The sequence below is a fragment of the Haliaeetus albicilla genome, chromosome 11, assembly GCF_947461875.1.
Source record: "Haliaeetus albicilla chromosome 11, bHalAlb1.1, whole genome shotgun sequence".
Classification (NCBI taxonomy): Eukaryota; Metazoa; Chordata; class Aves; order Accipitriformes; family Accipitridae; genus Haliaeetus; species Haliaeetus albicilla.
The window spans coordinates 20,791,808-20,813,443 of NC_091493.1; the positions used below are offsets into that span (position 1 = coordinate 20,791,808).

Here is a 21,636-nt window from a genome sequence, read left to right on the forward strand (position 1 = left end):
TTGTATCTTACTCTCTTGCCAGAGAGACTTATTTGGCAGGGAGAAGAAAAGTAAATTGTTAACAAAGCTGAACATATTTCTGATTTCCTGGGAGTGCTTCCACTCTGTGATTGTATAGATACTGCAGTTCTGCTGCTTCTGGGATTACAATTACCATATCTGGTCAAACACCATGTTCATAGAAATATTCTTCCTTTCTGTGGGCCTTTACAAAAATACATATTTGCAGACCTTGCGGACTGATGTTCAAAACTGATTTTGATGTTGACATGCATGCTCATCTAATGGCAAGCTGCAAGATACATGTAAATCTTTCTAACTGTAGCCTAATTTGTTTAGTGTTATTAGAAATGGAGTTTGACAGTAGATACATGATATGCTGCATTAAAACCCACAAGCTTGTCTTCATGAGGTACTGTCTAGATTTATTTTGTAATATATCTCACCTTTGTTAGTCCAATGTGCTGGTTTTTACTTTGCCTGTGGAGCAATTCTGGTGCACTGAAAGGGACAGCTTCCACCTGAGATGCATTGTTTTGGAAGGACAAATTTCCTTCAGCAGACAGTAGTACTGACCATGGACAAATCATACAGATGGCAGGGTCTGAAAAATGTTGAAGAAGATAATGGAGTTCTTAATGTTGAAATCACTGTGCTCAGAAAATCATATTGCTGGCATCTCACCAGCATAGCCAAACCCATCACAGAAGTTTCCTGGAGATGTACCCAGAAGTCAGTGGAATCATACTCATTTATGCCTGGCTGATTTTGTCAGCTGGAATTCAGTGATGGTTAAAGACTTGATTTCCCTCTCACAACATTTCACACATATAAACAATATATTGATTTCAGTGGATTTCTGAAGCCTAAGGAAAGGCAGCATTACATACCATGTGCAGATTCTGGAGATCTTGACATTTTTGGTAGATCTTTTTAAGCAGAACACAAGAGACCATCAGAAGAGTAGAACACTCCTTCCAATAAAGCATGAATACTTTGAAGCTGGCATTTGCAAAAGACCTTAAGTTAGCTTCCATTAGGTTACATGACCATGGTACAAATCTCTTCTCTGTGGCTCTGCATTTTAGTAACCTCTCTTTCTCTGTATTGTATCTAGCAAAGCCAAGTTACTTTGCCAGAAAGTCAGTGCCAGGAGTCAGTATCTTTTTATTTCCATTGTACAGATGAAGAAACTGATGCAGAGCCCAGCTTTGATGACTACACTGTGTCAGTCAACAGAAACTGAGGTAGCAGTAGAAACAAACTTCCCAAGTCCCAGTGCTATAACCTATGAAGCTTTTAAGTGGAAGCATCATTTCCAACTAACCTGAACTTTGGGTTTTTTTTTTTACCAGAATGCAAATATGAAAACTATCCAAACTAAAACTTAGACTAGATTCTACCAGTAATGTGAACAGCCATGATATTTTAGCATTATTCACATTCAGTCTTGCCGTCTGAGTGTCAGTTCTGTTAAAAGAGAGGTGATATTTCAAACAAAAGTGATTTAAAATGATAAATGTAGACTCCTAAACCTGACAAGGTCCTGAGGACACTACTAGGCCTTAATGGCCCTGACCAGCTTCACTTGGGACCTACCCCCTACCTCTGGCCATAATCCCAGGCTCCAGTTAAGCTCAGCCTGGGGCCTTGAGTCCCTGCCTAATGTATGGTGTAGGAGTGCCTGTCTCCAGCTCAGCCACAGCCATGCCTTGCCTGACTGTGGACCTCATTGATCCTGACACACAGACTGACTTCCCAGCCTGTCCTTAGACTTGCCTTGTCACTGTGGACTTGGCTGGGGATTGCTAGGCTGTCTGACCCTGGTTGCCCACACCAGACCTGATTCTGACGCAGCTTCCCAGCTTGACCTCAGACCTGCCTTGTCACCGCAAACTTGTGTGGTGGTCTGGATTCTCAGCTGTCAACCCCAGACCTGCCCTACTCGCCTTACTTGGGTACTGTGTGATAGGGCCCTGGCTGGCACAGCCCTTGCCCTGCCACCTTTGTAACCATGCTTGGATCTGGGCTCCCTGTCCCTTAGGGAACAGCTTGCCCTTGCTGTTCCCTGAAAAATTGTATTTGAAGGTATGTCAGTAATGGACTGGATTCTCCTTGTAAAGGGCTGGGTACTCTTAAAAAATACCACTGCAGAGATCCACTGAGGTCAGTCCCAGTGGTCCGAAGCAGGAGTGGAAGCATGAGGATGTGCAGTCTTCTGCAAACACACCGCACTTGCATACATACGTTAAGTGAATTTCACCAAAGACATCCAAGTGATTTCATTAAAATATTCATTAAAAAGACATGACAAAAAGCATCTAAGATCAATCTGTTTACTTTAGAAAGGGGAAAAGCTGCATTAACTATGGCAATATTTAGATATAGGGTTCCTGGAAATATAGGTAATTTAAAAAAAAATAAGAAGTGTTGGCTGCTGAACCACTCTCTTCAGTCTAAACCATGAGAACAGAGACCATTCAGATCTTCATAGGAGAAGAGCTCAGAAACATGCCCTAAATGCTCTGGTATTTTAGCATTTAAAAATTATATATTAAAAAATGGCTACTTAGTTCTTATGCATGGTGACCTTTACCTCAGGAAAATGGATGGTAAAAATGGGTAAAATGTTAAGCTGGGAACTCATATACACCTAGGAGGTTGGTACAGCCAGAGGACCCAGAGAATCAGTACTCACTGGTATTTGCAACAGTTGTGGCGTTTACTTCTTTACAAAATTAAAGGTCTTAAAATTATCAGCTAGCCTTCTCTTTTGCTCCTTCTCCATTTTCTCTAGTATTGTGAGCAAATACAACTAGCACATGCTTGGAAATTTTTCTGGCTTAGAAACAGGTAGCCAGCTTGTACTTTAGCCTCAACAAGATTACCTGGCCTTCTGTAATGTTGGCCAGCCAATGAGTGAGCATACCTGCCTAACCAGTCAGTGCACAAAGACATTGGAAATATTGCTATAGCAAGTAGTGCTGACCATCACCAGTTCTAGCAGGATTTATTACATCAAGCACAGTGCAGCACAAACGCGGCAGTAATTAAGAGATGTGGAGCCAGAGATATGTCTTAGTCAACTGGGATGATGCTATGCAGAGGCAGTTCACCTTTGGTGCCCTCTAAGAAATGGGAGCACTGGGGATTCAGCTTCAGCATGAGTCCAACTTGGCATCACTTCCGGACTTGAGTCTCTAAAGACATGTTTGAGCAGCCTTGCACTTGACCTATAGATCAGCTTGGTCCTACATCCCTACTTCCTCTTGTTTTACTCTTCATCTTCTGATCATAATACTGTAAATTTATCTCATGCAGCATAGGGAATATAGGCTGATTATCTCAATTCAACAGACATCCAACAAGTCTTGTCTTTTTTTTTTTTTCCTCTTTTTAAACAAGAGATCGGGAGAACGTTGTGTCAGCTTAGTGTCTGGCACTGAGTTAATTAAGCTGAGCTGAATCTATCCAGGTGGGTATATCTATGCTGCGCTCCTTTGCACATTCCTGGTGCCTGTCTTGTCTGAGCTGTTCTATCCTCTTGTTACACTAGATAATAGAGAACTGATGGTATAGTCAACCTGCTATAGTGTTCCAGTCCATTAAAAACTAGTTGGTAGTAAAAGTTCACCCCTCCAGCTATAGGAGGTTATATATCAATTGTTTTCAGTATTTTGTATTTTGATTCTACATGCTCATGAGGTAAGAACACATCTCATCCATTGTCCCCTCAAAAGGAATATCTGTTGTCATAAACAGTTCTCAAAATGTGACAGGTTGCTCAGCTGTGCTCTGTTGTACAGCTGGCCTGCTTGGCAAGCATTCATCATGATGACTTGCCTAGCCATTATGATAAGTCACATTATTATCATCCAGGATAAAAGTCTCTCACTAGCTGAATGAGGAGCCATGTGGATTTGCCTGTCCTGCACTGTCAGTACATGAAGGACATGATCCTAGCTGGCACTGCACTTTCTGTGTGTATGTTATTCAGACTTTAGGAAGGACTCTTCTGTCCTGTTACACCATTTATAGTTGTACTTAGATGAATTAATATCTGATGTGTAATTTGGAAAAAAAAAAAGCCCTCTGTGAAGATCTCTTATGTAGGCAGAGCAGTCTGCATGTAATCCCAGCAGCACTGAAAGATTTCTCATTTTTATTAGCAATATGCTATTATTGCCATTAGTGCTTTTTGTCTCAAAAAAACCCCAAACCCTCAAAAGAGCTAAAATAACTCAAGATTTAATTTCCAACCGTAAGGACTATAAGAAGATACTTTTCACCTCACCTTTGTGAAGGTCCTCCAGAAGCTGCACTGTGGCCAGGTACAATAGTGCCCATATTTCTTCTTCCTCCAGAGGGCTTCCTTTTGCCCACAGGACCTCGGCCAGTGTCACACAAGAACTGCTCATGCCTGCCGCAGTAGAAACCAGATTTTGGACACTCTAAAGTAGACTGAATTGCTCAAAGCAAGCCATACTGATTACAATTGTACCCTTCTCTCACAATAAGAAATATTTTATGAACCACCCTGCTTCTTTGTTCACAAAAGGTAGGTATCATTCATCCCTATCTTAATCTGAGTAAGAGTAAATAAAGGGGACTGAACTAAGCGACTTCCTGTAATATTTTTGAGCCCTTTTTCTCATCTTTAGAAACCAATCACAAGATTCTGTGGGGCAAATAGTTTTTACTCAGGAGATTCTTCATTAATATGTACTGTTCAGACTTTGTGAGTGGTTATCTGAATGGTAGAGCATTGATTTTGCTGCTTAATTGGATGCTCTTCTTTATAAAAACATGACAGAGTTAATCTAAGAGAAAAAGAACAGCAAAGCAAAAGAGATGCATTGTAATATGAAAGGTTTATAAACACAGCCCAACAGATCATTTGAGTTTCATTCATTGCTCAGCAGATTGATCAGTAAAAGCTTTGTAGACTCTTACTGGATTCATTGATGAGAGATTTTTCTTGGTCAGATACCTGAGACTCAGAACCTGCAGTTCATCCATACCAATATACATATAAACTTGCTTTGTTTCACTAAACCAAATTAGAATATGATTCCCTCTGTGAGCTGCTGAATAGCAATTTAGTGGCTCCCAGCACACTGTCTTATCTGACAGGTATGTAAGACCTGGCATATTGCAGAAGAATGTTGGTCCACACACTCCCTGTTTTGTCTCAGCTGCAGCGCAGCATCAGATCATTTAGAGAAAGGCATCCTGTAGTGAATCATAATTTAATGTTTTCCCTATTGGAAAAGTATTTTTCTAATCCCAGCCAACTAGAAACTGGCTTGTGACTTGAAGTATCAAGGTTTCTTTTTCTCTGAATATTTTATCATACTAACTATTGTCAAAGAAGGTTTTGTTCTTCATAAATGGCTCTGATTTTTCTACTTCACCAGTTTTACATTTCTGCAATTTGCTAATCTAGGCAGAGCTGCTCTAGGTCTACACATCTGTAAGGAAAACTGAATCCAAGTTTAACATTTTCTAAAAATTTTTGAAATTAATTTACACTTTTGCTGTTACTACCCTGTAACAGTGAGCTCCATAGGTTCATTGTGTGCTGTGTAAATAGGGGCATAATGAGAAAAGTTGGAAGTGATCCATCTATTGCTTTGAGGTTTTGACATTGTCTGTAGACCACCAAGTGAGGACACTAGACCCTAGGATGCTACTGTCATGTATAGGATTATAAACGCCACTGTAAAATGACTTCACTTACAGCCCGAAAACAGATCTTCCCCCCTAATCATTTCTTCACCCTCTGTGCACAACCCACTTACTGCTACCATTTGCTCTCTGCCTGCAGTAGAATTTACTGTGTCTTACAGCTGATTTCTTTGCCAGCTTCCTGTTTATTATGCAGTCTTCAAGGGGTCACTGCAAGAGCATTACAATGTTCTGCAGGCCCAACTTGTTGCTGATTAATAGACTACTCAGACTTTGATTCATGGGGTCTTGTGCTGGCTCAGTAGCTCCCAAACAAGGAATCACAACATTGAAAGAATGATCCCTTGCTGCAATCCCTACAGGATTATGGACCAACCTAGTGACATTTTAAACAGAACCAGAGTCCTAATTTTAGTCTCTGTAGCTTCAAAGGATAGTAAAGCTTCTTAAGAACCTAAGCTTAATTAGAAGAGACAGACAAATCTTCTTAATCTAAGCCATCACCATTTCTCTTAATAGTAAGTTACTGTGATAGCATTTCACTTAACCCTGTGGTACTGGGACTAAGCAATCAATTCACATCCCCAGAGCTAGAACCTGTGTGACTTCTCCATATGGGTAATCCACCAGACTGTACTTAGTGCTGTTTTATTTGAGACTGTGCTGGAGGAAGGAGCACTGCATCCTCTATTTTAGATAGAAGTGCTTATACCAAGTGATTTCAGTACTGACATTTCTGACTAGCTTAAGTTACTCAATAAGCGACTATCCAGAGTGCAAGTGTTACAACTTTATAAAGCCAAAGTGAAATCAGCAGTTACGCCAGAGCTGCTTAACATTTGTAGTGAATGTTTTTTCTAAGAGTAAAAGTAATGTCTCAGATCAATACTAAGTATGAATTAAATGAATTCTGCTAGCAATGATGTGCAAACTTCTTCCAAAAATAATTACATTGTATGGCCATGGAAATCATAATCTCTTTAAAGTGTAATAAATTATTGCTTTAATGCAATGTAGAGTTAAGCAATGTGTTATTTTACAAGCAAATTGTCAATTGATTTTTAAACACACTCAGAATGCCCTGTAATTTTGGGCTGTGTTTTTGACTTTTGATTTTCAAGACCAACATGACATGATATTTGACAAAAATACAACTGTGAGTGCTTGGGGAAAAAAATACATTTCATTTCCTCTTATAGCCAGGCTACACTATGTATATGATATGAGAGTAAAAGTGATATAAAGATGTTGTTATCATTGTAGCACTGCACATATTCATGGTCCTTCAATTTAATAAAAGCTGTGATCCAGAACCAAACAGTTCTGACCTTCAAACAAGCTATAACTGATAAGGCAAAGCAGACAAACTAGGAGGCAAGGAGGAAAGTTAACAATAACCTTGCAAAAAGGGACTTGATTGTTCGCAGTAACACTACACATCAGGAAATGATGCTAGATCTAGTTGAGCCTGCAGGGAAAAATTAGAGCAGCAGAATGTAATCACCCACTTTGGAGTTTGGCCAGGATACAGAGGTTAACATTTTTGTGCCTGGAAAAAGTAGCAATGGGCTTTCAGTGCCAATTCGTGCTCTGAGGTCAAAGACAAATTTTCTGCTGACTTCTGTGGAAGAAGATAGTGCCATCCAAATAGGCAAATTAGCCTAAAATATCCTCCCCATTCTATCTTTGCAACATGTGCATTCATTACGTGGACTGTCTCACGCCAATAGATTTTCCCCTGGAAGAATTTAATCTACTCTTCTTGCATAGATATGAAAGGTACACTGAGGTGAGGATAAGCCATCATTTTGCCACAAATATCCACCTATTTATCACATTTCTTTCTAAATTATTTTATTCTATTTTGGTACATTTTGTTTTATCATATGTGCAAGCTTTCATCCAAACAGTCATTGAAATCTAGGCTCAATGAAAGAAATTGAATAGATTGTAAAAGGTAATGAACTACAGCTCTGCATCTGAATTTAACACTTAATAACAACCACGCATTAGTAATTTCATATGCCAGGGTCACTTTACGTGCAATTTGGATTTATTAGATTTGGCAGTCTTATTTAGTAAAATGTAAGGGAGCAACTTGGCTTTTGTCAACCTTCATCTTTACTTTTGCTGCTTTGTTGACTGTATGAAGACAACAAAAGAGCTAAAAACTATTACTTTTGTAGGGAAACCGACCTTCCCTTATCAAACACAGTCATGTGAATTAAAAATCCTCAAGAGGAACAGGGCATCTGGATTCCTAACTAAATGACAGCCCTTTTCATGCAAGCCTATTAGAGGGAGTTTACTGGGGAGTTGGTTCAGCTGTAGAATCAGTTTCTATAGCATCAGTCTTAATCCATTGCCTGGATGATGGTGAAAAAACAGATTAAAAAGGGAGATCATAGGACACAGCAGCGAATAAGATGGTGAGGAAGGAGAAACCATGTTTAGGTTTTGAAAACATGGTGTCAAGTTTGTTTCTGGTCAACTTTTAAAGGCATGAAGCAAGAACAGATTTGCCCCATTTGGGCATCCTGAAGAACAACTGGAAATGAGAACTTTGGCAAAAAAAGTGTATTTAAAAACATAACAACAACAACAACAACAACAAAGGATTAACCTTGGGTAAGAACCAAGCATTCTGTGAACTGGAAAGGCTTCTGTCAAACCAGAAATGCCTTTCAATTTTTCCTGCCTGGAAGCTGTTCTTGCAGCGGTCTTGTCTTTCTTCTGACTGAACATCCAGTTCTGCTTCATTACTCTATCTGTATATTGCAAAATACCTAGCTGGAAACTTAACCAGCTTTTGAATTGCTGAAGAGTGTAAACAGATGTAGATTTTGTAAGCAGTTGTGTCTGAGAAAGGTGTATTGCCTCTTTATGGTTTGGACATAAATGCCCATCACAGCCCCTCTACTAGAGATGACTGATTGATTTTGACATGAGTGAGTCAGAGAGAGGCAACATAAGTAGGTCCTCTGACAGATCTGAGAGGTTGCTAACCTCAGCCACTAACCTCACTAGCAGAGTATGAGTGTAGGCTTGTACTGGCAGGCAAGTGAGGGGGGGCTTGGAGTGTAACCTCTTCCATTTGCACCACTATATCCAGAAAAAGTTGTCTACTCATAACAGTACATATAAGCTGGTGTAAACCCACTGCACATGAAGACACATGAAGTTGGCTAATACTGATTTTGCTTAATTTAAGCACTACACTGTGTGGAAGTATCTGAATCTCCATCGATCACTTTCAAGGGCAAATTTAAGACCAGGAATTGTTTCTTCTGGTGCTGCATTGAAGGACACACCAATAAAACGACACACAAGTCTGTAAAAAGACGGTCTTTAGCCAACTTTCTCTAGATACAGTATTTTTCTTAGCCTTCTATCCCTTTCAGCTGTTGTACTCCAATTTCTTAGCTATGTCTAACAGTCCCCTTTAGGCCTCAGGTGCTGCCTGATAGTCTAAAAGCAACTCCTGTAAATAAATTACCAAAACCAAGGGTACCCAAACCTGCTTAAGTATAGCCAAAGGCAAAACTTCTTGTATCAGTGGCAGCAAGATGAAGTGGGGGAAAAAAAACTCTTTTGGAAGAAGGCACTTAGCCAGAGGACCTCAGGTGCTATTCTGCAAGATGTCGAGCAGTCCGTTTTCAAATCTAAGCTGATCAAGTGCCAGGAAAGATAGGAAGTTGAAGGGACATTTTCCTAGGGTGTTGGAGGGCTAATAGACTGATTTTAAGGGCTGAAAAGGGATCTGTAGCAGACAGATTAGCAAAACAGACTTGCTAATTCTTAAAGATCTTTTAGAATGAAAAGCAGCTGGAAAAATGTCAGTTTTGTCAGCATCCTTTTACTTGACATGAGGTGCTGGACAATGGGTTAATTAACATATCAGGTAATGTAATTTCTGAACACACCAAGGTGAGGACTTCGACCTAGATAAAATCAGTCTGTCTATCCTATCTCTTTATTTTCCCCTGCGGCTGCACCCGTCAATGATTAATAACATACAGTAACATGTTGCTTTGAAGTCCTTTATGTTTAAGAGTAGTTCAGTGATGAATTTGTATCTTTACATCATGTTGACACAAAAGTTCAGCAACTTCAGCAAAAGGGACTGAAAATTCACTGAAGGCTAGAAGTAAATTAAAACACAAATTATATCTGATTAAAGGCAAGACAAATGCTTTTTTAATATCAAGTATCCCAAATACCCTAAGAAAAGTTCTTGCAGTGTATCTCAGGACTTGCTGTGCAATAAATCAAACTTGGAATACAAAATTAGGGGGATTAAAAATAGGGCCCATATTAACTTTTGGACTGAGGTACAGTTTTGAAATCATCAGTGATAATTCCAAAGTAAATTTACAGAATTTACTAAGAGTCTGTCCCAAACCTAGCAGTGCATTGATGTGACATGATGAAGGCAGAACACTTTCTGTAGTCACAGGTGGAGAAGGAACAGATGCAGGTAGCATCAATCTCACTGCCTCTGACTTCCCTGAGCCGTGGTGGCAGGGACAGCAATTGGCATTAACCTGAACCAGGGCCAGAATCACCTCTCTGCATTCTGCAGGCAGTATCTCCAGGAAGATGCTTAACTGATCTCCTTTATGCACTTAAATATTATATAGTTATAAATGTGAATGTAGAGACATTTTGAAATTGAAAATTATCCTAGTATGGATACAGATTAAATATTTGATGTACAGAATCCTTTCTTAATTGAAATGGGAAGATAGGCACAAGATTATTGCATAGTAGATGCATATTAAACTGATTCTGGGTCTCTATGGACAGGTTGGGATCAGTGAAATAATTCTGCCTCACTGAAGAGTGTCTACACTTAAATATTCTTAAATGAACAATTTTCACATGAGGATCACAATCTTTTGTTGCTCAACACTGCATGTTGTTTGCTTCTTTAAAACAAAATCATAGGACTAGGTAGTTAGGCGATACTGAAGAAGCACTGAAAGCTGGGACCAAATTGTCTGTCAGTGAGAACCCTAAACGTGTTTTGTTTTGCATCTGATTCATAACAATCCACAAAACTGCAACATGAAATTGGCTACAGAGGAAAGAAGATGATCAGTCAGTAATTGTGAGCTTTGGATAGGGTCTGACTGCATCTGTTGTCTTGATGACAGTTCTGGTTTAATACTTCAGGTTTTATTTTATTTTTGAAGAACAGTACTTTCCATAAGACAAATTAAGCTTATAAAAAATATAGTATAGAAATTATTTACTAAGAAATGACACCTAAATATATTGGCTTTATAGGCACTATTCATCTATAACGTTTAAAATTGAAAACCCAAGTAAATTCTCAAACAGTAAATTCTCAAAATACATTAAAATGTAGTTGAAATTGAATTAAGGGAATGTTGTTGCTATCACCAAACTAATGATTGTTACTGATAATCTTAGGGGAAATACAGAACAAACTGTATTGAAAATAAATGTAATATAATATCTTAATCATAACTGTATGAATATTTTAGCGAAACAAAAAAGGAAAGTATCTGGAGAGATTAGGTGCCCACACCGTGTACTTTAGACTTTTAAAAATGTCTAAATTAAACTCTGAGCTTCTTGTGTATATAATGTATCTTAGGGCCACTACCGTAACCCTTTAAAGTCAGTTCTTGATACATGCTATCATTCATGACAACATTTTTTTTTACCTGGAAATATAAGCATAACAACTGGATAAAAAGCTGGATAATTACTAATTACTTTGCTTAAGTACAACTCAGTGCTGCTTGTCCATAAAATACCAATAAATTTTAGCTACATGAAAAGTTGGAAGAGACTGAAAAGAGCATTTTTTTGAAAGATCTAGTTTAAAATTAATTTAAATCATAACCTGATTTATTCACATATATTCCATGTACAAATTTCATACTCTGACTCATTGTACACTTATTATAATTTTGGAGAGAATACACTGTATTCCTCATACCAGAGAGATGAATCTCATTAAGTATGAAATTCAACCCTCTGAAGTATGGGGTGGAAATTTATGGGTTTATAATTTGAATAAACACTTAAAATGATGTTAAAAAATTCTGTTCAAATAAAGTAGACAGGCAGAGCCAAATCTGTAAACACTGAGAAGTCAATAAGGGAGTTGCCTTGTTGCTAAAGCATGACTTTTCCTTAGAAAGATTATGCCAGAGAAATTATAGCTGGAATGATACAGCCTTCATTATACAGTATTTTTCCACCTTCTAATGTAAACTATTTTATTTCCTTTCTGGAAACATGCACTTTAATCAATAGGAGAATTAACCAGATTATTCCAAAGTATTCAGGACTCAAGGGGGATAAAATTTCATTGCTGAAGAGAGCCATATTTCATTGCTAGGAAATCATAAACTTCTCATGGGTTGGGCCAGTCTTTAAAAAGTCCAATCTTTGAAGGAGAGAGTTGAAATCTGATTCCTGAGCAGTGTGGTTATGTGCCTCTCTGTAGTGAATTTCATGAACTGAGTGGTAAGTCTGTTAAAAGGTGTGGCTTTATTACAAGATCTATGGACATTGTTCCTCAAAGACACAAAATGTTATTGATGCCAAAAGAAAATGTAGAAGAACACACCATCCTACAGAATCAGAATTACAGGGCTAAATTCCGATTTCCTCTTTACTTCAAGGGGAACCTACCTGTGAATTTCAGAGGAGAATATTACAGTCTGCAGTCAGTTTGCAAATATATGTTCTTTCAGTAGAAATGTATAAAAACATCTCACTGGATAACTGCATTCAAAAGAAAGTGGTGCTATGTTTGTTCTTGCTAAGCTTATATGCCCTATCACCTCCACCCTGGCTGATGTCAAACACCAAGGACCTCACAGAATATCTATCTATGATAGACACCTACTGCCATTCTTTTATTTTTCTCATGTACCTGTCATTAAAAGCTCATTCTACAAAAAAGCATAACGGACTGCTGGCCTAGAACTGAATCTGCTACATCTAATACATAATCTACATTCCAGTGCTTCAAAGATTGAAGCTTCAAAGACATGCTGTCTGCTGCTGCAGTGCCAGAAATAGTAGGACAGTAGAACTCAAGTACCATAGTAGTATTTCTCTTTTATTTTGATTGGCTTATCTCCTTTTTTAGGCATTATGTAATTCTCTGCAATGAGGCAGCCTCGTTCCAGACATAGGAGCTGGGAATGAAGAGTCAAATGATGTGCTGATGCTGAGGTTAAAAGGTAGCACCACAACACATGTAAAAGCACTGGAGCAGGCTTTACTGCAGCTTCTTCAGGTGCCAGAGAAAAATGAAGTTTTAGCCTATACTGTCCAGGCTTCCCAAAGCCTCTCCATAGCTTCTCAAGCAGCTAATCCTACTGTAGTCAATGCTGCTGTGGTTTGCCTATTGTTAATATGTTAAACAGGTACTCTAAAGCTAGAGTTTTCGAGTCCTGAAAATGTCACGGTTATACCTTTGTTTGCAGTAGCAAGATATCCAAAGCTTCTGATCTTGATTCTGATGCTGACTGGCTCTATCACCTGAGAAGTTCTCAGTGCCTTCTTTCACCAGATCACTGAGGATGATGTGGTTTGCTATCATCAGTGATCCACTTTAGATGTAAATAGTAAATTAGCATTATTTGTATTCCTCTGGAATTTCCATCTAAAAATTTATAAATTACTAATGTTTACAAAGCATATGCCAAAACTTCCATGAAATAAGGCTGTTTTTATTTTAGAAACTGCAAACTGTAATGCAGGGACTTGCCTAAAAACACAGTAGAGAGCAGTAGAGAAGAAATTAGGAAACCAATTTCTTAATTGAGAGTCTTTAGTCCCAGTTTGTAATCACTAGAAACATGTCTTTCTGGTGTTTGGAGTTCAGTGCTGTTTCCTAAATAACAGTACTCAGTATAAATCCATGAATTAATAATGTACTTAAACGTGTCTTCCAGAATCATGTGAATGGTGTTATACCAATGAAGACTTATCCCTGCCGTAAGAGCAGTAGCAATTTAGTGCCTTCTATTCCTTTGCCTTCAATAGAAAATAGAAATAGGCTGAAGTACTCTGAATTTTTATGTGTGAAATTCTGTCATAGGTGAATGTTTCTAACTCCAGAAGAAGGCAGCCTTCTAATCAGGATTAGCTAATGACTTGAGAGAAATGAAGTGAGCTTTAATGTAAAAAACCCCAGGGTAAATATTAGATACTGCTGTACAAAGCCAGGAAGATGAATGCTTTAATACTTATTTAATTGATAATGAGATTAAGAGAAATACGTAAGAACCTACCTGTACACGTTGGACAGATGCTGCATCCAGAATAGTCTGAAATCTTCTATATTTTTCCCAATACTGATTGTTTAGATCATCATAGTTTTAAGTGTCACATTAAACATATTCAGTACTTGCTTGGACTTCTCTTTCTTGGTTTTTTCTCTCTTTCTTTCTGTCTTCTCTCTTTCTTTCTCTTTCTTCCTTTCTCTCTTTCTACTGCTTTGTTTATGCCTTGTAACTAAGCACCGTGTGGTCTGGCAAGTGGCTAAGCAAGTAAACAGTAAGGTTCCTTCTCTTGCTTGCAAGCCAAGCCTAGCAGCCCCTGGTTTGAAGTTGAGGGCAATGTCATGTCTGCTGAGGCTGTTTACACTCCCTCCTTTTCTTTTTTTTTTCTTTTCTTTTTTCTTTTTTTTTTTTTTTTTGTTAGTTCACCTGCCAGGTAATAAGAGTCAGCTTTTAGGAAGTGGCTCAATATAAATCTCTGGGTCCGTCGACATATAAGAACTCAATTGGATTACTTGACGCACACAGGAGCATTAGATCTAAAGCCCTGTGGACTGATGTCACTTTCAGCCCGCTGCCAATCCAGAGAGAAGCAGTACACCAAAGCAGAGATTGATGGTCTAAGGCAGTGAGTGTGTCTTTTATGAGCAGCAAAGTTCTTCAGACTCAATAAACAGTGTGGATGAGATTTTGATGGGTCTGTCTGGAAGAAAAAAGAACTGAAAGAAGGGAATTTGATTGTTTTTTTAATATTACTCAATCTCAAAAATTCTGATTAATTATTGCAGGGTGTAGCTGTGCTCAGAGCAGGGCAAAGGGGGCTCATGGGATGCTGTAGGACAACTGTGAGTTGAGCATAAGAAAGTGAAGAAAAAAAAACACCTTAGCAAAACAAAAGAAAGTTCTATTGGACTTACTCAATAAGCTCTTCACATTGATTGTTCCTACATTATTCCCAGGTCTGTTTCTCTTGGCATTCTATTTTATTCCTTCCATCTTCAAAACAGCTTTCTTTGAGTTTGAGCTAAATAGAAGCCCCTTTGCCTCCAAAAAGTCTGAATTCATTCACTTCCAAGTGTTTAAAAAAAACCCAACAAAACAAACAGAAGAAATTATCAAAGTGTATGTTATGTATTGCAATGGCAAATATCCACTTTTATGATAATGTTAGTATTCAGATAGAGCAGACAAAATTTTATTTTTAAAGAAGACCCTCAAAAATTGGATGACACAACAGAAAATATGGTATCATACAAAAGGCCAAAAGCTAGAAGAAAATATTTATATCAGGCAAGCATCTCTTTTGCTGTCCATGTCTATGGTAGACACAAGTCAAGATTATTTTACCATCAGAAGCTGAAATCATCATTACTCTAGATCCTCATACTGTTTGATTTATCAGCTGACACTCCGCCATGTTCTTCTTTATGTCTTGTCCTTCCTTGTACTGTAGGACTGTCTCCACTCCTGATTCTTGTCCTACATAAGTGCTCTTCTGGATAGCAGTTGGAGGATCCTTCACTTTCTCCCTCCAGCTTTGTATAAGCATTCCACAAAGCTGCATTTGTTTACTCTTTCTCCCTGTAATTTGTCCCTGAGCAATGTGGTTTGCAAACGCAATTTCAGCTACAATCTTTATGCCAATGCCTCACAGATGTCTCCATTGTAGATTTCTTTCCTGATGTCCAGATGAAAACCTTGGATTGTCCCTCTTTCCCTAACTTCATGCACCTAGTCATTTAAGTTCAACATAGCCCCCCAAAAGCCATCTTATTTCCATATTTCTCACTCCTTTTTCCTTTCTTAGTCACTGCGAATGATGCCACTGTTATCCCTAGCCCATAACCTGGGTTTCACGTTCAGTTTGGTCTTCTTCCTCGGTCAACCCTTCCACTGTATCTGGATCTTGACATGTGCTTTTGAATAAAATTTATAAGCTGTGGTCTTCTTTATCTATCTTTCAACAAAATTTATTCAGGCTTTCATGATCTCAATTGCTGCAAATCCCCCTCTTCTGACACTGACAAATGCAATATTGCCTTATCCAAAATGTCACTGAAAACATCCATTTTGCTGAATTCTCACACTGGGCACATCACCCATCTTTTTGTATCCCTTCTCCGGTCCCTTTTCTTTATAGCAGCAAAATAAATCTATTTTTTTCTAAATTTGGCCTTGGTCCAAAAAGTCATAAATCTGATCTGAAGGGCAGTCTGCCAGGAATGCAGGCAGGAATAAAACTAGGTAGAAAAGTCTCACATCTGAGATGTCTCAAACAGAACATTTTGGAATCAGCAAACCATTTACTGATAAATCTTACCAACTGTGCAATAAAGACTATTTGTTGACCCTTTGCCTGTGATCACTGGGACTGATACTGCTCTTCATTTTTTGGATTCACAGATCCAAATACCAACAGATCAGCAAAAGGCTGTTGATGATAAAAAGAAACTCTGAGCATTGATGCACCTTGGGATATATTCAGCCTGATTGTCCAATACAGTCATGCTAGCAGGAGAAACACAACACAGAAGTTTGTGGCTGTTCCTTCCCCAGGTAATGAGTGGGGAGGAGATAGGAATTTATTTATAGTGGTGCATTTGTAGCTACCAGATTTGATTTAAGTAGATGTATGTATAAAGCAGTTTGTGGAGTTAATAGGGCGTGTGGCTTGTTGAATCATTTTGCTAGAAATAATGTGTTGTGTGAATATGCTCCCATTAAATCAGGTAGAAATGTTGATTTGATTAACTAATCAAAGTTCCTAAATACTTTATGCTCTATTGCTTTAAAAAAAGACTCAATCATTCTTCTCATGAACACATGGGCTCAATGCAAACTTGTGGTAGTTCTGTTGGTGTAAGCAATGGCTCCAGATTTGTGAAATCAAATCCTCACTCATGGTTCTTTCTCTATTCTAAATAGTCATTGAAAACAGCCACTTTAGAAAATTATTCACATCATATTGGTCTGAACCGAAGTAGCATTTTAGACTCATAAACTCAAAACAGACAGTATAAGAGCTTCAGTTGCATTTGTTCTATTCACCTATTGAATCCTTCCCGTGTACAGATGACATGTATGTAATTGTCAAAAAGTTTATGTAACTAGATCACTATGAAGGTTAACAAGATGAAAGACTATTTATCCCAGTGAAGCAACTGCTGGATGGAGGCTTAGGATCTCCCTTATGTTCCGTCCAGCTTTCTGAGAACTGGCAATGGTTAGAATCCAATTATTCTCTGACATTAATGCCTTTTCATCCCACAGAAGCTGAAGTGTGGGAAGCTCTTAAAGTTTACATAAAGGTGAGGATTATTATTTACTTCTCAGCTGACAGTGGTACAAGCAGGCTGTCAAAACTACAACCACATATCAGGCATGGGGTTTCTGTTAAACAGAGAAGACTCACAGTGCTTCTGTTAACTTTTAAATGTTTTTAGTTCAGAGTCCTGTGGAGTGGATCATAAACTGCTTGAGCTATCAGAGCTAAATGGAGATTGTCTGAGCTTTCAGAAAAACCAGGGAATCTCCCTTTTTGTTTGAGGTCTGCTCAAGTAATGTAACAGGACATAAACACTTCTGATAGTCAACTTCCAAGCATTATCCCTATGCCCAGTATACATACAAATTAAAGTTTTATTTCCATAATGGTTTCTAAGCAGATTGGAATTGGTCCAGTCATCTATATTTAGCTTAGCAAAGTAAAATAAGGATGTGAGTCTATGCTCTTGTTCTGGTCTTTGCTGTCAGGGGTATTTCACAGCACTATCTTCTTGGGAATCACATCTGATTTGTATAGCCCTGATCTCAATTTTGAAGAAAAAGAGAAGAGGCCAATATGTAAGCAAGATGTAAAGAAAGGATCTATGTAATGAAATTAATTTCAAATTAATAGCTGAACAAACATATCCGAACAGCCTATTTCCCGTTAAGTAATAATTCCTAAGTTAATTAAAAAAACCCAACAAACTAACTGAGAGTGGAGGTGTTTTGGGGTTTGTTTTTAAGTTTGTGTTTGAAGGGGGCAGGAAGGCAGCATAACTTACCTGCCACTCACGACAATAACCAGTTTCCCTTAAGAACAATAGTTGGCAAAGGCTGGATCAAACCCCTGGGAGTTTCTAAATCTTTAGAAAGTTCTATGAATGGGTAAGACCCAATTAAAATACCACTTTTAATACAATCTGTTTAATTTGCTTTTGCTTCTTACGCTGCTTTTGAGATGTGATGTGAGGCAATAAAACATGAGGGGACAAGTAGCTCATGTTTGTGATACCTGATTGCAGCTCTGCTGATCCCATAAGTAATTCAATGAGAGGCAATATTCCTATGACACATCCTCCAATGCATCTTTCTAGGACACAGGAAGAGAAGGTGTGAAGCAAGTAATTCATGATATAAAGTACAAACTGGCACTGTTTAATGCCAAATGCTCTGAGACGTAACGGAGTTACTCTCTAAATAAGAATTGTAACTTCAGGCCATTAGTCTGAAGAAAGAAAGACTGAAACTTCTTTAAAGGTTTCTGGAATATGGTGATGGAATTCCATGTGTACACTCCATGTATAGTTTCATTAAAAATAGCCATTTTACCCAACAATGACATGGATGCTGGTTATAAGCAAAAAAAAATCTCTTTTCTCTCTTGGAAAAGAGATTTTATATTTGGTTTGCTCTTGGCCACCACAATGAAACCGGAATACATTCAGATTTATTTGTGTATATCAGATTAACACTTTGCTTATGGAGTGAAAATAATTTTTCTCTACAATAGGCGAAGTGATCAAAATATATCTTCATTTCAAAACCCTAAAAGGAGTGTACATAAGTGGTCACAAGGTAGTTATTCCACAATGCAGAGATGTGTGCAGGCAGCAAACTAGCACAAAGAGGTACAGTTTCACCCAAGGGGAATAATTTGCTATTGCAGTTATCCTCCTTATTCTGCCTAGTGTAGTTTGCTTAGTGCTAAGTCATGGTATTGTGCAATATAGTCACAACACACACTATTAATTATCTTCAAAATGCTCTGGTCAGTTCATAATAAAATACCAACTCAAAAGAGATAAAGCTAAGTTGTCTATATTCCTTGACTTGCCATTTAGCTCACAGTCCCCACGTTTAGTTGTTTTTCAAAACTACATTCAGAAGTTATTACGTTTTGGATTGGGATCATCATATGGAATGCTAGATGCAACTAGCATTTAGACAGGGTGTCAGATAATTGGTGTTGACCAATTTCATTTGAAATGCAGTCATTTTCTAGCTCTTTTCAGAGATAATGTATGACACATTATCTAACATGGGAGAGGTGTTAGCGCTTCAGATTTGAAATTAAAAAATTCTGACAACAATTGATGCACTTCTGATAAGTCTTTTTTTTTTTAACCAGAAAGATGCATTGAGCAAGTTCAGGGCTGAAGAACATTGAATGTTGGCTGGAGAGAACGCAATTGAAAGTTTGCCTTCAGTATCCCCTGAGTTCAGCGCCAGAGTTGTCAGTGCTATTGTTCAGTGCAAGGTCACTAAATTTTGGTCAACTTTGAATAGTCCCACGTAACAGAAACCATGAACAGAGGATGATACAGGGGCTTTTCCAGCTATGAACACCCTATAATGACAAGGGAGAAACAGCTGATATAAAAGTCCCTATGGCCTTGTTCTGAATCCTGGAAATGCCTTTTACCCTGGAATTATTCTTAGAAAGCCAAATACAAAGTCTTCATTGATAAGGGTGCAGGAAAGGAGATCAGGCTCATCAGTATGTAATTTAGAAAGACAGGAGTGTGGTACAGATACAAGTTAGGAGTATGTTTGGCAGATTGCTGAACTAAACCCCACAGCTGAAAAGCTGCACACGTTTACAATCAATCTTTCCCCAGTAAGGAAACCACGACGACTTGGTTGTAACTTAGGTAGACTATATTGCCACAATCCAGCCCAGTGAACCCACCATCTAATGTTGTCCTCAGATAATGCCAAACCCTAAGAACTTTTCCTGAATTTGCCCATGCGAAATTTCAGTTGAGTAGTAGTATAAAGAACACCGTATGCTGTATTAATATCAGTGTATAGAAATATGAAGCATGTGATACCATAAACATGGTTTTCTAATAGTTAAACTACACTTCTCTCCACAATTTTCAGTTGGCTGAGTATGTCTAATGATTGCACATACTTTGATGCCTATTACTCAGTATACCTATTAATATAAATTGCCTGTACATGGAATTATGGCAGCTCAGAAAGAACTTTGTGGGATCAGCAAAGAAGGGGTTAATTATATTAATGACATTTCAGAGAACACAGTTCCTTGACTCCACATACAGAAATGTCATTTTTACTGAGCTTCAGTATCCCTTAGCCATGAACATGGGCCTACCTTCATGTTCACATTTATAACCTGTTGCATGGTGCCCCATGGTGGCTGCTTGCCTTCTGTTACATTTGCTCAAGCCAGCAAGTGCTCAGTTCATTTTGTTACTACTAAAAGAAATTTTTACCCCAGTTCATGATTATTTGCTAATAGTCAGAATGCAAGTGCAAAACATTTGGCAATTACTGACTGTTTCTAGTTCCATTCAAAGAGGGAATACAGGTCCCTCCAGCTAGTTACTTGAAGTTGGTTTCATACTGCTTTTCAAGACATAATTAAATAAAAACCCCTAGCTGTTACAATGTTTCTTTTATTAAGTTCTTTATCTATTTCATTATTAAAATGGAACATTTTAACATCAGCTGCATTTATCAACAATTAGAATGTGTGATTCTTGGTTCATTTTTCTTTGTACACTTTTTTTAGGCTGTAATATGTCAGTTAATTTGGGTTTTGGTTGTAATTAGTTTCTAGCAAATTTCCATTTCACTTTGTTATGTGAAGTGCAGCTTCTGTGCCACAACCAATGGTAAAAAAATGTTTAAGAAAATATATTATTACCAAGCTGCTTTGTTTATTTCACATAAACATTTGTATTACTTCTGGAATTTTCTAAAACGTTTCAAAGCCTGTGTTTTCTTTCCACATATATCTCCCTTAGCAAACAATATTTATCAATCTGTTTTCATAAGAGGACGTGGATGTTGATCCTGGCTGTGACTTAATCAAGCTCTACCATGGAAAATCTGGGTACCCACAATTCCTGATGATCTCTTCTTGATGAAATAATTAGTGAGGTGAGGAGAGAGTTTGTTAATTTGATTAATTTCCAGAAGGCGGCTGCAAGGTACCTAGGTGCCTATGTGATGATGATATATAAACATCTAAAATAAATAAGTGATAGAATTCCAGTGGCTGCATGTTTGCACAGGTGGCTCAGCCTGAGAAGTCCCATGAAATTCCATTTTTGGCAATGCAATCTATTTAAGACTGCTTAAGGAAAGAAAGAATAGATGGTCCATTCTTGCAAAGAAATATTTTTAAGTACATAACTAAAAGGATTTTAAAAAAAGCAGTACACGCAGTTCTTTGTCTAAATGTTGATATCTTGTAGTTACAACACATGCCTAGAATATCTTGTTTCTATTTTCAGCTTGTCTAAAAATGACTGCAGGCATAATCAGATATTTACTTGAAAAACAGCTATTGTGGTTTAAGCAGTTACCACCTTGTATCTGTTCACTACAGTCCCACCCGGCTGAAGCGTATTGAGTTACTATATGTATTATGCTAATC

General features: G+C 38.0%; 1 protein-coding gene across 1 annotated transcript in view; it reads right to left on the reverse strand.

Annotated features, from left to right (window-relative positions):
• Nucleotides 1-14,392, reverse strand: part of FRMPD2 (FERM and PDZ domain containing 2) — a 77,874-nt gene extending 63,482 nt beyond the window's left edge. The window contains exons 1-3 of the mRNA XM_069797630.1: nucleotides 13,974-14,392; nucleotides 4,295-4,420; nucleotides 447-604 (exon numbers count right to left, since the gene is read on the reverse strand). Coding sequence (XP_069653731.1) covers nucleotides 447-604; nucleotides 4,295-4,418 — 282 coding nt within the window. The 5' untranslated portion in view covers nucleotides 4,419-4,420; nucleotides 13,974-14,392. The remainder of the gene's footprint in view (nucleotides 1-446; nucleotides 605-4,294; nucleotides 4,421-13,973) is intronic.
• Between the last annotated feature and the right edge of the window lie 7,244 nt (nucleotides 14,393-21,636).